The sequence below is a fragment of the Urocitellus parryii genome, chromosome 1, assembly GCF_045843805.1.
Source record: "Urocitellus parryii isolate mUroPar1 chromosome 1, mUroPar1.hap1, whole genome shotgun sequence".
Lineage (NCBI taxonomy): Eukaryota > Metazoa > Chordata > Mammalia > Rodentia > Sciuridae > Urocitellus > Urocitellus parryii.
In genome coordinates, this window is record NC_135531.1 from 203,945,762 (window position 1) to 203,962,662 (window position 16,901).

Below are 16,901 nucleotides of genomic sequence, written 5' to 3' on the forward strand. Positions count from 1 at the left end.
TAATCACCTTACCATGTAAATAAAAAAGCAGAAGGAAGGGAAAAGAAACAGTAGTCTTGATGTTTATTGGGCTTTTACTATTTGCCATGTATTATGTTAGCCAATTTGTCTAGTGTTATTTCATTTACTTCTTACATGAGCACATTGGATACATTATACAAAGTCACAGAAGTTAAACAATATAACAAGGATCACAGAATACCCAGGACCAGCTTTGTCTTTTCCCAAGCCCAAGGTTCATTACCAGGATTTAATTCTTCTTCCTTTTTTCTTTTAGTATTGGGGATTGAACATAGAAGTGCTTTACTGCAGAACAACATCCCTACACCTTTTTATTTTTAAATTTTGAGACAGGATCTTGATAAATTGTTCAGGCTGGACTTTAACTTAGATCTTCCTGCCTTAGCCTTCCAAGGAACTGGGATTACAGGTATGTACTACTGCTCCAGGCTCAGATTTTGATTTTTTAAATGAGCTTTTGAAACCATCTACCTAGGATGATGATAATAACGACAAAGAAGAAGAATTACTATTATGTCAATAGAGAGAGGTTTATGAAGTGAAAAATAAGGATTTTTCCTTACCATTATCCTTTCATGCAATCTCTTTTCTCTCACTAATATTTTGGTAAAATATTCCAAATTTATCTCTATGCCTAAAATAGTTTTAAAAAGTAGTTTGTTTTGACATCCCTGAGTGAGTGCAAACTTAGGTTCATAATGAAACCTGGATCTATTTCATATGTTACTATATAAAATATGAATATATTACTTAGGCCATTTCATTCCTCATGAAGTACTAGGAGAAAGACCACAATGTCAATAGAACCTTCAAGCAAAAACCTCCAGACCAAGCTATTGCTGCCTCCAAACTGAGTGGAAGACATCAATATGGTGGTAAAAATTGGTTCTTCAACTGACATTCACTTTTAGAGTTTCTTTGTGCAGATTTCCTTAAGTTATCTGAAAATAGTAGATCTGAGTCATCTGTAGGCACAGGGCTTTGTACCAGCCCTAGGGGAGAATGCCCAGTACTGGGAGAACCGTCAAGAGAGGGGAAGTGTGGAAGATGGGGACTGGTATGTAAGCGCCCCATCTACGGCTCTGAGTAGGAGGAACTGATGTCTTCTTTTAAACGTGTATATACTGTGCCAGGCACAATGGTACACGCCTGCAATCTCAGCAACTCTAGAGGCTGAGGCAGGAGAATGGCAATTTTAAGACCACACTGAGTAACTTAAATAGACCTTGTCTCTAAATAAATAGGACAGTGAATGTAGCTTGGCTTTTAGAGCATTTAAAATTTGGGTTCAATTCCCCCATTACTTGGGGTTGGAGGAGTGGATTCTCTGAAACAGTTTCCTTTGGATCAGCGGTGGCACAGCCTGCTAGGCTACAAAAGCTGCTCATAGCAAGGAACAGAGATGGGGCTTTCTAAGTAAAGGCACAACATAAACACTGGAAGAAGAGTCCAACTAAAAATAAAGCTGGCAGACAATAGCTATTGCCACTTGGTAGAGAATGACCTTCATGTTGATGCAGTATGCACAAACTCTCCACCTTCCCCCGCCCCAATGCCATCTAACCTGAGAGAGCAATGCACATTTCCTTTATGTAAAGGTCATATTAGCTCTTGGCTCTGCCAGTGACACACCCTTAGCTCACTGCAAGGGAGGAAGCATAGCTTTCTAGTCAGGCATTGGTCCTGGTAAAGCTCCTTTCATTCCAGAGAAACGAACAAACAAACAAACAAAAACAAAAAACATTAACCTTATCCTCTACAACATGGTCATTTAAGGCTTATGGTCATTTGAGCCATATGCTTCTGCTTCAGGCAACTGTATAAAACACAATTTTGAGCTCTCTCAGCCCAGTTTATCAGGAGACTACAGTAGTGAAAAACACTATTCAAGGAGGATTTCCTGGAACCCATGGTATCTATTAACACTCTCGGGATTTGCATTTGGTGGGATGCAAAAACTTCTGTAGGATTGTTGGGGCTGCATGTATATGATGCTGTCAGCTTACATGGAGGGTCACTACAAGAAACAGCCCCAAGTATACCTCTTTTGTGTCTATTTGTAAGAACACTGCTGAGATAAATATTATACTACCTAGTTGTTCTATTTATGAAGATTCTTGGACATTCCAATGAGGACAAGGAATAGCTGTAAATCTCCTAAGCAGTCATATTATGGAATGGACATTGTGAACTGTGAAGCTGACGAGGTTTTCTAATTTCAAGCTACCAGGAAATTTAGAGCCCATATGCTGTCTCAGTGTATTTTAGCTACTCTCAAAAGCCACCTGAAATTCTTTCTGAAACAAGATGAGGGGTTTGGATGAACCAATAATATTTAAGTAATTAGTGTGTTTTATTTAAATGGTTTCTATTTCTTGTCCTGCCAAATTTATCATTAATAACTAATGAAACACAGTGAACCTGTCTTCCTCTGAGGAGAAACAAAGCTGGTTTCCTTTCTGCCTTCTAATGAGCCATTCTGGAATTTAGAGAGCTCCCAATACCTATTACCATAGGAAACAGGCTAATATGTTCAGGGGACAACAAAGATAAATCAATTCGCCATTTTAATTCAGAATTCCAGCTGCATACTCCATTCACAAATCCGTGCTTATAAACATTAGTCCTTTGTTGATGGGAGAGACAAAAACAATACGTGAGGGGAGCCACATTGGAATAGCAACCTAGGTTTCCTAGCAATGGACTCCTCTCAGATAACACTTTGGACCCCAGCAAGCTTAGTTCTCTGAGCCTGCTTGTTGTCTGAAAAGTGCCAGCAAGGATGCGAGACTAGACCACCTTCTAGCAGAGAGAAACAGCCTTCCCAGTTACCTTGCAAAGACACTGGGGGCGGGGGATGAGTCATGGAGGATGTCAGTGAAGAAAGCTGAGTTGAATAGCAGGTATGCAGCTGAAGACCCCCAAGAGCCCCAGGATCTACAACCCATCTCCCTATGAAAAATAACATGAAAGTTCCAGATAGTTCCATGAATGGGACAGTGGCTTCAGTTGAATGGCAGCTGTGCTGAATGTAGAGTTAGTTTCCTACAAATGTGGAATTTCTCAAGGGCAAGATAGGTGCATTGAGCAGAATGTTTTCTTTGATATAAGGAGGCTGATTCATAGTGGGAAAGGGGGAGGGAGCATGGGAGGAATAGGAGAACTTTAGATAGGGCAGAGGGGTTGGAGGGGAAGGGAGGGGTTATTAATGATGGTGGAATGTGATGATCATTATTATCCAAAGTACTGGTATGAAGACACGAACTGGTGTGAATCTACTTTGTATACAACCGGAAATATGAAAAATTGTGCTCTATATGTGTAATAAGAATTGTAATGCATTCCACTGTCATATATAAATAAAAAAAAGATAGGTGCATTGAAAAGGATTCTATTTTACCTCCCATGGACTTGCTCCAACAATTGTATTTTTTTCAAACATCACTATCATGTACTTTATTCAAATAAATAGGATCATATTTGTCATCTTGATAGAAACAAGTGCCTCTCGCAAATCCAAAGTCCTAAAATTAAACCTATGAGCTCAATTGCTGTTGGACACAGATAATTGTCCAAGTCAGATTAATTAGCTCCATCACAAGAGTTTTACTTATTTCGGGTATCTCCATTCAAAAGCCAGAATGTGCGGTGTCAATCTATTCCATGTGTGGGGCATCGGGTGTGTTTTCCGGTCAGGGGTGGGATGACGAATTACAGGCTATGGGTGGGATTCAAAATCGAGTGTCATGGACTCTCTGGAGCTGTGTGTTTTGAAATCTGTTTCCTTCAATTACATCTGCCTTATTTTCCCTGGGTTAATAAAATACAGAGCTTTCAGGCTGATTATTTTTGAGACTATTTGGATTCTTTCTGGAACTAGGAAGTAAATCGTCAGCTTATACACAAGGTGGCACCCTGTGATTCCAACCAGGTCTGAGAGAAGAGATTCTGCTAAGAGACTGAGCCGCAACTACAAAGTTTTTATTTATCATGTGGTATTTCTGCTGTGGCGAATAAAAAGGTGGAAGTAGGTGTTTGGCATATCATCTCTCAGTATAGCCTCCATCATCTCAAAGATTCAAGCTGCCTCCATAAAGGGTGCTGGAACCATCGGACTAATTCCAGTCCATTGAAATAAATGCAGATCCCACATTCACATTACATATGGAAAACAACGAAGCTTTATTGGTTCTAGGCTCATTCCTGGGAATGCACGGGGGAGGGGTAGAGATGCAGTTCACATACCAACCCAATTAACTTTCAATTTGGTTTGCTGAAATAGGGAGCCAATTAGAAAGAACGTGCCATTTACAAAACTCTGAAATAGTTGAATAGTAACTGTTTACTATTTTTAAGGTTCCTTTCAAAAAGTAATTTGTGCATTATTTGGAAGCTGCCTGTCCTGATTTTAGCAGTGGGAAATGAAAATTGGAATATAATCTCAATTTTTACAGTTCCTTACTATTTGTTCTAATTCAGACTATATTTATACAGGGGATTTATTTTTCAATATGACTTTAGAACTGGTTCTAATTGTTGGGTGTTTATACATTAAATTTGCTGGGCCACATGCATGTCACTTGGAAATAATCTAGAGCATATTTGAAGTGAACTGATTTTAGAATGATCGTACTCAGTGCACTGTGTGTAGAAATTAAAATAGGCTCTTAGGCTGCATAACCCTTTGAAATAGGTATGATAAAGACATTTTATAAGAGGATCTACTTCAAAAGTTGAAAGGTAATTTTCTGTCTTTAGCATTAACAAGTATATGGGTATACTATAAATTGACTAGAAATAGACTTTGCAAAAAAATTGTATTTACATATAAATAAACACTACTTCCAATTGTGAAACAGAGGCATTCTGGTCTGGGCACTGAATTGGAAGCCAAGAAAACACAGAATGTGTCTTCATTGAAAAATGTATTGTGTTATTTTCCTCAAACTGTTTTATTCTCAGCTCTATAATTATTGCCTTCAGGACAAGAAGAAAATGGAGATTTGGGGAAGAAATCTGTTGCATGGCCAAAGTAGAAGAATAACAGCAAAATAACTACTATAGCAAAAGCTGTTCTTATAGTTGAATTTCAGGTTTCAAAAAAGTTTGAGATGCTTTGATTCAAAAATTCCTATGGCCAAAGTCAGAAAGATAGAGAACAGAGTAAGCTAAATGAAAGCAAATATCGGCAGCAATGGCTAGGTCAGATGACAGGCCAGTAGGATATATGAATTCCAAGCTGGAGTGGGCTGGGGTTGGTATCATTAAATTTCTTCATGGAGTAACAGTCTACAAACAGATAATAGATTTCTGCTATACATGAGGCAAGGAACTGGGGATAAACTGATTAATGGAGCAGATGTCATTTCTTGAGGTTATTGCATCTTTAGGCTCTGGGTTATGCATCGAACAGCCATTAGTTGGAAGTTGGATCAGCAACTTTAGAAAGTTGAATCATCAATTAACTGAAGTATTAGATAGGAGGGTAGCATTGTTGAGAATATAAGAATTTTGGAGTTAGGATATACCTGGATTTGAACCCAGTTCTATGAGTTATTTGTTTGAAATTTAGCAAATTATTTGACTGAGGCTGGCTTCTTTATTGTTAAAATTATAATAATTCTGCTTATAAATAAATATTGAGTTATAGAGTTATAAGAATTAAGTGTAATTCAATTAATTGAGATTATGGCTGGTATGCTATAGATACTTAATATTTGTTTTCCTAAAGGAGTAACAATAAATACAGAGACTGGAAGAAAGCTATCATTTCTGCACCTGAGAAGAGCTGGGCATTCAGCTGAAAGCCCTGGATGACTCATTTTTTCAACCAACGCTTCCACTCCACTCTCTTCATACTTGAACCCAGCAATGACCCCCTCCCAAGAACTTCATGTTCTTCTTTGCAGAGGACTGGAGCTGCTCCAGAGGGTAGCACTCAGAGCAGGCCATGCCTATAAGCTTTAGGAAGCTACTGCTTACAAGAAGTGAGTCACAGCGTTTCCATTGTTTCCAATAACTGGATGTAAAACACTCAAATTCACTAAACAATGCTCCTACTCTTGCGGGACAAACTGGTTAGATTATTTAGACTCTGAACTCCATATCATGAACTCCATATCCACCATTCTGCCTTCAAAGGAGGAGGTGGAGAGAGAAGGGGAAAAGGGAGAGGAGGAAAAGGAGGGGAAAAAAGAGGAAGTACAGAAAGAGGTGCTAATGAATAAAGATACAGTTTTGATGTCATGTAAACATGACTGTAGGAATCCATATTTTCCCTGTTGGACTTCAGCAAACCATCTATCAGTTATTAGAAAATGGTAAAATTGTTACATTCTTCGTGGGGATTTTGTGAGAAATCTGTAATGCTTAAAGACTAATCAAGAACTCAGCAAAAAGATGGGGATATCAACAATAGTTGGTACTTATTCTAGCCAACTTGATTTTACCTCCTCTTTGGAGCTTCCTGTAACTAGTTCAGGCTAAAACTATTTTTCCTATCTCTGAAATCTCACAGCAATTGTCTTTAGATGCCATTTCATAACTAATCACGTACTACTGCCTCGTTTCATCTAGTTTTCTTCAAGTATTCATACCTGGGGGGGGGCTGTCATTTATCTTTGCAGCTGCCCCTTTCTTCGAGTATTTATAAGTCTCACTGTTATTCATGTTTCCCACCGTCCTGTCATTCTATCAACAGGAAAGCTACATAAGGACAAGAACTTTATCTCAGATTTCTTTGTGTCTTCACAGCACACAGTATTTTACACACATCGGCCCCTTGGGAAATGCATGGTGTCTTGGTTAAACTTTTTAAATCGAACATTTAAGAACGCTTAACATTTTTGAAATCAGAGAAATATCTACGGTCCACTAAATAACTCTAGTTTGGGTGACAGATTTGAAGTTCACTTGTTGCATGCGGCAGTCTCAAACCATTAACCCTGTGTCCATGAGCATCTTCCCAGTGAACGCGAGGCTGAGCAAGGATGCCTTACTTTGGAGAGCTCTTTCGGACAGGTACTTAACAGAGAATTCGGGGAAGAGAGCTGAGACTGCTGAACGTTTTCACGGCAAGCAAGACCCGGCAGGGCTGCACCCCTGAGTGGACAGACGGAATGGACCTTTCGCATCTCCCCAGGATGCGCGAACTGGAGATGTTCAGGGAGCGCTGGAAATAAGCGCTTTGGGGACGGCTGTTGGTCTCCGGTGGATAGTGTCCTTTCCCGCTCACAGACTTAGGTACACAGGAGCGGCTCAGCGCTGCTGTCTCTTGCCCGGCGCCTTCCTCTGTGTCACCCATCGAGCGGAGTGACCCGGGCGCGAAGGCACAGGCACACGTTCTGGGACGCGGGGAACTTGCGCACCTGGCACCTGTCACACCGCGAGAAACCCGGCGGGCAAGCGGAGGGGCGCCACCCGCCACCCCGTCTTCCCCAAGAGTGCCGAGGCCGAGCACGCTCCCGCCGGCCCGCAGCGCAGCGGAGAGAGTGGGTGGGCAGGCGAGGGAGGGGAAGGGAGAGGAAGAAGGGAGGGAGGGAGAGGGCGAGGCGCGTCCCCGCGGCGGGGGCGCGCTCTCGCGCGGGCTGCCGGGATCGCTCGCCGCCGCTGTGGTAATGTCCGCCATGTTGGCCATGGCGCAGGGAGCGGATCGGGCGGGCGAGCGGCGGATCTAGTGTGTGGAAGCGGCCGCGGGCGGCGGGGGGCTGTTTTCGGGCGGGGTGGGCGCCCATGCTGTGGCCGGGGGCAGTGAGGAGGAGGAGGAGGAGCGGGCCGGCCGCGCTGCACTAAGGAAGGAGGTGGAGGAGGCGGCGGGAGTCCTCCCCCCCTCCCCGCCCGCCCCGCCGCCGCCGCCCGGGCTGTTCCTGTAAGGCGGGGAGACAATGAGTAAACTCTCCTTCCGAGCGCGGGCGCTGGACGCCGCCAAACCGCTGCCCATCTACCGCGGCAAGGACATGCCTGATCTCAACGACTGCGTCTCCATCAACCGGGCCGTGCCCCAGATGCCCACCGGGATGGAGAAGGAGGAGGAATCGGTAGGGACTCGAGTGTTTATTACCCCCCCTTCCCTCCTCCCCCCTCCCCTTTGTCAGTCGGGCCTTGCCATTCACAGAGCGCTTTACGCTCGCTGGAGGGCGCCGCTGCCGCTCCAACGCATGGGACCCTACGCTGGCGGAGTAGCGTAAACTCTCGGCCGGCGCAGCGCCCGCCCGCGGCCGCCATGTTGTTGCGTCCCAGTGTTGTGATTAGCTCGCAGCGCCGCTTACGCTGCCGTAAGGGGGCCTTGCCGTAAGCGGCGGCCGGGAATGGCGCAGGGGATGCGCTGGCCGCACTTGGCGTACAGCCTCTGTTTACCTTTTTTTTTTTTAATTTCCCCCGGCTCAAAGTTAATTAATGCTGAGCGAGCATTTGACTAGGAAATATTTCTCTTTCACTTGAAAATTTGGTTTTGCTTTGGGTTCTGTGTGCAGTGACTTAAGAAAGTAAGGCGTTTTCAAAACAAACATCTTTCAGCAAGGTAACAATCCTTACTCCCCCGCCCGAGATGGTGCAGCGACTTGGGGCCTTGCAGCACTGCGCTGGGGGCCTCAACTGCGGAGTGGGACGTAGCTAGAGAGCGGTCCGAGCCGTTCGAGGACTGAGAGGCATCGAACGGGCGGGCTCTGTCTGCTTTGCTGGGACGCCGGCTCTTAGTGCGCAGCGTTTTGAGGAAGCCGAGATGCCCGGACTAGCCGCCCGCGCAGCGCTTTTCTGGGCGGCGTCCCTGACAATTGTCATTGGAGGGTGGTCTTTTTAGAAGTAGAGGACCTAGTACATCCAAATTGACAGTTGTGTTTTCGATAACAGGACCTTTTGGCAAAAAAGTTCCCCCTACCCCGGGTTAAATTTTGCACAAGATTGAATTTCATTTGACAGGGCAGAGAGTGTTTATGACTCTGGAGTGGTGCTACTTGGATGCGAAGTTCATAGTAACGGCACCTTCAAGAATTTCTTCAATGAACCCACAGTCCCGCCTTATTGTCAACTTTGGGTGTGTGTGGATTGGTTCTTTTGCTTCTGTGACTGTCAAAAGAAAGCTCGAGGTTTCCGTGATTGGTTTTCTCTTTTGACTATTAATATTGCAGGAAATGCACTTACGCCTTTCATTGGCTGCTGAGTTCTGACCTCATTGTGTTACCCTGTTATTACTACTTTCTGCTGTGATTTAATCACATTTCTCTTTGGTGTTTGGTTACTTGAAAGACAAAATTTTCAGAAAATGATATAGCCACAGCATCAGTATGAATATTCAGTTTTTTTTTTTTAAAAAGATTCGTGCTTAAAGCTCAAAGCTGACTCGTATGTGAGAATTTTTTATTTTGTTTTACAGAATCTGTTTTTAACTTTAGTTTTCCATGAAAAGCATAATTCAAAAACAATATTAATAGTGTGTATGAAAATTGATTGAACTTTAAGAAACAACTTTGGAAATTTCCTGTTATTTTATGGTTTTTCACCCCCCCCCAAAAAAAAAGGACTTATAAGTCTTAAAAGTCAATGTGTGTAATTACTTGAGGCCTATTATTTTAGAACTGAGTCAGGACCCCTGTTGTAGAATGAATCGTTAACCCCTTGAAGATACATTATTTTTATTTTTTGCACTTAGCTCTGTAACACTTGGTCCTTAGTTAACCACATGTTTAGGTATTTTATCTTGGTTTAGGGGAAAAGTTGAGATTAGTTTTATGTTGTTTTTTTTTTAAATGCTCCTGTCATAATTTTATTTTTTGAATACAGCTTGCGATTTTCCATTTGGAGCATAAGTGCTAAACTTAAATTCTATTCATTGGCCTGCTTCACCTGCCCAATTTTAAGGAAGAAAAAAAAATCCAATTTTGTTAGAACTGGAGTCAGAACTGCTAACTCATTATTCTATCCTTTCTGCCTTTTTAATATTACAAATGGAGCCCTCTCTGCTCCCTTTACAGAAGATGGGAACCCAGGGGCACTCTACCTCTGAGTTAAATCCCAACCCTTCTAATTTTTAATTTTGAGGATGGATCTCTCTGAGTTGCCAAGGCTCGCCTGGAATTTGGGATTCTCCTGCCTTAGCCTTGTAAGTGGCTGGGATTACAGGCTTGGGCCACCATGCTAGGCACACATGAAGGTTGTTAAAATAAACCCTAATGGATAAAATGTACAGTCTAAAGTCTTGCTTACTGGACGTCCAGTTGGGGTATTAAGTTTTTCTTTTTCCTTGTTTTTTTTTTTTTTTTTTTTAATAGCAGGTGTACTATTAAAAAAATAAGACTATTTGGGCTTTCATCACGACAGCCAATTCTGTTTTTAAGCAGAATGTAGTATTTAAAAAAAAAAGTTCTGCCTTAATAAAACAATTCTAAGCAGTAGTAAAATATAAGTTCCACAGATGTTTTGTTTCACTTGAATTGTATTTCAGTTCAGCTTCCAGTGTCGAGATATCTTAAGTGGTTATCTTCATTAGTATTTTTTTCTTAAATCATGACTTGTAAAAAAAAGAAAAAAATCCGCCCTTGGTCTATAGATTTATAATTGTTGATTGGTATTTCTAAACTATCCTTTACTATGTGGCTGGCAAAATTTATAACTTCATTTTGAAGACTTCATGGTTGACTTCCTCCTCTTTACATCTCTTTCAGTTCCCCTCCCCATAAAATTAAGGACTGTCTCCTCTTTGTAATTGTGGACTGTCATTGGACTTTGTTTATATAGTCATTGATCAATTTTGAGTTATATTCTAACAATGCCTAAATATGGTAATTTAGGTTTCTTTTAGCTTTGGTGACATGCTACTATTATTGCTGACTACATCATTCTCTCAGTCCTTGCCCCACCTCCCCATGCTAGGGATGGAACCTACGAAATTGTGCTTGCTAGGCAAGTGCTCTACCAACAAGACACATCTCCAGCCCCGTTTCATTGCCTAGGATCTGCCAGTTGATAGCCTTCTATAATTTGTAGTACTCCTCATGGTTCTTGGTCTAGGTCAAATACAATAAATGTATGTTTGTTTATTTATTTTTATTTTTTAATATTTATTTTTTAGTTATAGATGGACACATCTTTATTTTTATGTGGTGCTGAGGCTCGAACCCAGTGCCTCACGCGTGCTAAGTAGTTCATAAGCTTTGCTTCTCCCCATTTTCACTATTATCATTGAATGTTTAAGTTATTTTATGCATGTAAGAATTTTGCAGGAAGCTATACATTTTATTATTTAGATTTTTTCTCTTGTTACATGTAAAATACCGTTTACTCATAGGTATGGCTACAGTATTGGTCTTTATTGTATTAATTAACTCTCACAGGTATATGTGCTCTACCTCTGAGCCAGTAAATGTGTGTTTATTTAAACTCTAAACCAGAAAAATCAGATGATAGATAGTTCTTCTACCACCTCATGAGTGTTGTATGGTAATAGTTATTGTTTTAAATAATACCTACCATTTACTGAATACTTTGTATGCCCCAAATACTGTGCAGAGAGTTAACATATATTTCATTTAATCCTTTTTGAGGTATAACTTTACATAGAATGAGATGTAAATTTTGACAAATTTATACACTCATGGAAACAAAATATGGAACATTTCCAACACTGATAAAATTTTCTTTATGCTTCTTTGTAGCTAGTCCTTCTGTACTGCTAGTTCCCAGCAGTCACTGATTTTGTTTTTCTTTCACTGTACATTAGTTTTGCCTTTTGTAGAACTTTATGTAAAGGGGTGTACATATTTTGTATTAGGCTTCTTTTGCTCAGTTTGATGCATTTAATATCCTTGTGTGCATTTCTTTTTATTGCTGTATAGTATTCCAGTGAATTGATATACTTTATCCATCCATCTGTTAGATATTTGAATTGTTTTGGTTTTTGATATCATTTAATCCTAGTAACAACCCTTTGAGGTGCAGTAGTTTTCTAAGTTATACGTGAAGAAATTGGAAGGTCTTATTGCTAGTAATGGGCCGGGATAGAATTTAAGCCCTTGTCTTTGATTCACCATTCCTGGGGCTGGAGTTGTGGCTCAGTGGTAGAGCGCTTGCCTAGCATGTGTGAGGCACTGGGTTCGATCCTCAGCACCACATAAAAATACATAAATAAAGGTCCATAATCACCATTCCTCATATTCAGGATTCTTACAGAACCCAGGATTATCATCTGAGTAATTGTTCATTATAATGTTTTGTAAATAATATTTTATTTTGTATGATTTTGAGAACTTTAAAAATTGGTATTAATTGGCCAGTGTACATTTTCTTCACTTAACTCTGACTCTGTCTTGTTTTTCCTTTCTGGTATGGGAGAATCAAACCCTGGGCCTTGTGCTTGTGTGCTCATTAAGCATGGTCTCTACCATTGGGCTATATCCCCTGTCTTAGCTTTGCTCTTTGCTTTTTGGATTTTTCTTTTTTTTCTAAGTAGTTCTTAAGCTTTGCTTCTCCCCATTTTCACTATTATCATTGAATGTTTAAGTTATTTTATGCATGTAAGAATTTTGCAGGAAGCTATACATTTTATTATTTAGATTTTTTCTCTTGTTACATGTAAAATACCGTTTACTCATAGGTATGGCTGCAGTATTGGTCTTTATTGTATTAATTAACTCTCACAGGTATATGTAGACTTGAGATATTTCTTCATACCAGCATGAGCCAAAGTCTACCCGAACCATTATGAATCTGCTTATTTTTAAAGAAAAAGATCATGACTGATTGGAATTGTCATTTCAGTGACAACTTGGCACTAATGTATTTTATGTTTCATAATAGATTCTGCAAAAGATACAAAGTGCAGTTTTGCAAATTGACATTGTAAAAACATGAAACATTTCTTTCAGCAAAAGCAAATGACATGTCAGGTATTAATTAAATATCAGGCTTTATCTAAATAACATATTGAGTAACTATTTAAAGGGGTTCATATATCAAAAAGTTTGTGTGAGTTTGTATTGACATGTTGTTAGGACTAAAAGATAATGTAGACCTTGATTTCATGAAACGTGAGACATTAAGAAACATATATAGTGTCTGGAAAATTAGCAGAAGCTACTGGCTTAAATCATGATAGACATTAAAAGAACATTAGAAAAAGTTAAATGTCAGTGCAGTTGAATGAAGTGAGAGACAACTTACTGAATATATAACTCAGGCTTCAAGGAGAAAAAACCAATTCAGGTTTTTATTTGGTTATAGGGTATAGTTGAAACAAATATCTGAGTAAAGGAATATTTAAAACAAGTTCTGTGTATGTTAGAAAATATGGAAGAACCTTTCTTTTAGTTTACTTATCTTTCCTTGCTTATCCTTCTACCCTACCCCTGCTGATCTAAACCTTAGAAGGGTAGTACTGTTAATCATTCTCTCAGCTGTTTTTTTTTTTCACACTTGGACACTTGGATGTACATACATCTTTTTTTTTCTTCCTTTTCTTTTGTTACCTTCTACATCATCAGCACTAGAAACTTTTTTTTTTTTTAAAGAGAGAGTGAGAGAGGAAAGAGAGAGAGAGAGAGAGAGAGAGAGAGAGAGAGAGAATTTTTAATATTTATTTTCTAGTTCTCGGCGGACACAACATCTTTGTTGGTATGTGGTGCTGAGGATCGAACCTGGGCCGCACGCTTGCCAGGCAAGCGCGCTACCGCCTGAGCCATATCCCCAGCCCCAGCACTAGAAACTATTTAAACTATAAGACAGCTCTCAGTATACTTGATGAATAAGTGAATAAAAATTGGTATGGAGATTAGGTTGAAAAAATGTGAAATTAAACCAGCTTGTAGAGAGTTTTGAATGTTGGGTCCAGGAGTTGGTAGAGTGTTGTAGAAGAAGAAAGATCTTTTGAGATGCAAATCTGGAGTTACTGTTTCTAATTTTGGTTTTGTCATTAAGTAGCCATATCTTAACCTCAGGTTGTTCATCAGGATCATCAAAAAAACATTTTTTGAGTGTGTTAGTGTGTTTGAGCCCTGTGCTTTGTTAAATTCAGGAGATAGTTGAGATGGTTTAGAGCTCTCATTATAATAATAAGATGTGTAAATGCTATTCTTCTTTTCCAGGAGACTCTGAAGTTTCAGAAATTAAGTAAAGCGTGTAAAATCACCTAGCTAAAGAGAACACAATAGAGTTGAGATTAGAACTCAGGCCCTATGGCTGATTGACTCCATGGCCCTGAGCTTCATTGTTACACTGCTTCATTTGTGTAATGGGTGGCTTGAAAACTAAATTACATCTAAGATCCATTATTGCTTTACCGCTCTACACTTTATTATCCCGTAGGCACAGTGGAGTCACTGAAAGTATTCTACTTAAGGGAATGATAGACTGAAAGAGGCTGATATATCCACATTTCTTTGAAAAATATAAAGGAATGATTTATCCATGGTGTAAGTTTAGATTTCATCTCTATCACTTTTCCCAAAATGAGCCCTATAAATATTTGAAGGAAGGGATGATTAGGATGCTTTCAACTAACAGAACCCAAACCTGGTTATTTTAAGGAACTGGGAATTGTTACACTTGAACAATAAGTCAGAAGGCCAGGAAATAGGACAGCTATAGGCCCTTTAGTAGCAAGTGATATTAATATTTTTGAACTCTTAATTTTTGAACTCCCAATCTTTTGAGAAAAAAATGTAGGATATTTAACTGTGTGTGTTCTGGAGCCAGACTATGTAGGTTTGAGTCCTTGAGCAGATTAATGTCATTTATAAAATCCCATGGGGTTGTTGAGAGTATGAATTATAATGTGCTTGGAACAGTTTGTGGCCTGTAGTAAGCATTCAGTAAATATTAGATGTTACTACTATCATCATTGTTATATTTCTTTTCATTTAGAATTCCAGATTCTTGAGATGGAGAGCATTATTGGTCTCTATTGCATCAGGTCTCTAGTTCTAATTAAGTCTGCTCCTCAGGGATCTGACATGAGAGGTCTGCTGCTGATGGGTATATAACATGGTCTCAAACTTAGGGAGTTTTTAATCCATGGTTTGTCCCAAGGTGAATTTGTATATTTATTTTTAAAACTTTAAGTTGATCAGGTGCTTTAATTCAATTAGAATATTTTGTTGGTATTACATTTTTAAATAAATTTAAATTAAGAACTAGAAAATAAATCTTCAGAGTCCTTTTAAGAAAGCAAATCCTTCACAAGGGACAAGTTATGTGTGGCCTTGAAGAAATTATTGAAACCTCTGGGCCCTTAGTTTCCTCATTGCTGAAATAGAACTGGATTGAATGATCTTTAAATTACCTTTGGTTTTAAAAATTACTTGCATCTATGAATTCATATGTCTATCTCTGGGCATATTGTCCAGACTTAAGTAGATGAAAAGAACTAACAAAAGTGCCACTAAGTGTTTAGAAAATATTAATATTAATGTGACACTAAATATTAGGAAAGTACTAATGCATAAGGTTTAACTCCTTAGTACCTTATTAGGATGCCATCATCTTGGCTTGGGGTTCTTTTTTTAATGAGAATCAATTGCATTTATCGACCATTTGATACTAAATTTTCTTAGAAATCAATAGAGCAATCCACTCTATATCTTTTGAATATGATCATTTCTACAATTTTTATTTTCTTTCACTGTCTTTGCTTCTCTTATTCGTTGCTGTTAAGTGTTCAGAATTTTGGTAGTATTTTAAGTGTTTTTAAATAGCTCCTATTTTTTACTTGAGGTTGTGTGTTAAGAATGTGTGTGTGAAAGTTATGTATGTATGAGAGTGTGTGTGTATATGTATATGTGAGGAAGAGAGAGAATATTGCATTTATTCTCCTAACTAAATATGTTAAGGACATTATTATTATTATTACTACTAGGGATTGAGCCGAGGAGCACTTTTACCACAGAACCACATCCTCAGCTCTTTATTTTTATTCTTTTTGGAGACAGGGTCTCACTAACTTGCTTAGGACCTTGTTAAGTTGCTGAGGCTGGCCTTGAACTTGTGATCCTCCTGCTCAGCCTCCTGAGCCATTGGAATTACAGGTGTGGGTCACCATGCCTGACTTATCATTTGTTTTTATTCTGTACCTAAGGCAAGCATGGTAGCAATCCAGGCACTTCTGTCACTTTCTTATGTTTTGGAAAATTTATAACATAGGCATTGACCATGATGCTAATCACTTGAATTGAGTTTGGTTGTATAATTAAACATAGCTTTGTGTCTTCATTGAGTTTTTTGTTTGTTTGATTTTTTTTAACCTTTATTTTATTTATTTTTATGTGGTGCTGAGGATTGAATCCAGGACTTTGCACATGCTATCTGAGCACTCTACTGCTGAGCCACAACCCCAGTCCTTCATTGAGTTTTAAGTAGAGTTGAACTGGAGAAATGGTAATAGAAGGAAAGGCAGATTGATAGAAATAAGCCATGAAAGAGACCAATATAGATAACAAAAAGTCTATCATGATTGATTTTATCTTAAGGCTAATCCTTTAAGAAAAAAGGATTATGTGCCTTGTCTATACTATATTAATAGAATACAGTATCATATTTGCCTACTTCATTGCTCAGGCCTGTTCCTTGTGAACTTAATTTTATGAAGGATAATGTCAGTCACTTCCAGATTCTCTTCATCCTTTTCTTTTTCCTTCCTTCCTTCCTTCCTTCCTTCCTTCCTTCCTTCCTTCCTTCCTTCCTTCCTTCCTTCCTTCCTTCCTTCCGATGGAACTCAGGGACCACATCCTTAGTCCTCTTTTTGTATTTTATTTAGAGACAGGGTCTCACTGAGTTGCTTAGCACCTTGCCGTTGCTGAGGCTGGCTTTGAACCTGTGATCTTCCTTCTGAGCTGCTGGGATTATAGGCGTGTGCAACTGCACCTGGCATCATTTTCTTTTATTTATTTGCTTTTTGG

At 39.5% G+C, this 16,901-nt stretch overlaps 1 protein-coding gene across 1 annotated transcript in view; it reads left to right on the forward strand.

Annotated features, from left to right (window-relative positions):
- Window positions 1-7,861: 7,861 nt before the first annotated feature.
- Window positions 7,862-16,901, forward strand: part of Epc2 (enhancer of polycomb 2) — a 137,189-nt gene continuing 128,149 nt past the window's right edge. The window contains exon 1 of the mRNA XM_077798395.1: window positions 7,862-8,057. Within this exon, the coding sequence (XP_077654521.1) occupies window positions 7,905-8,057 (153 nt within the window). The 5' untranslated portion in view covers window positions 7,862-7,904. The remainder of the gene's footprint in view (window positions 8,058-16,901) is intronic.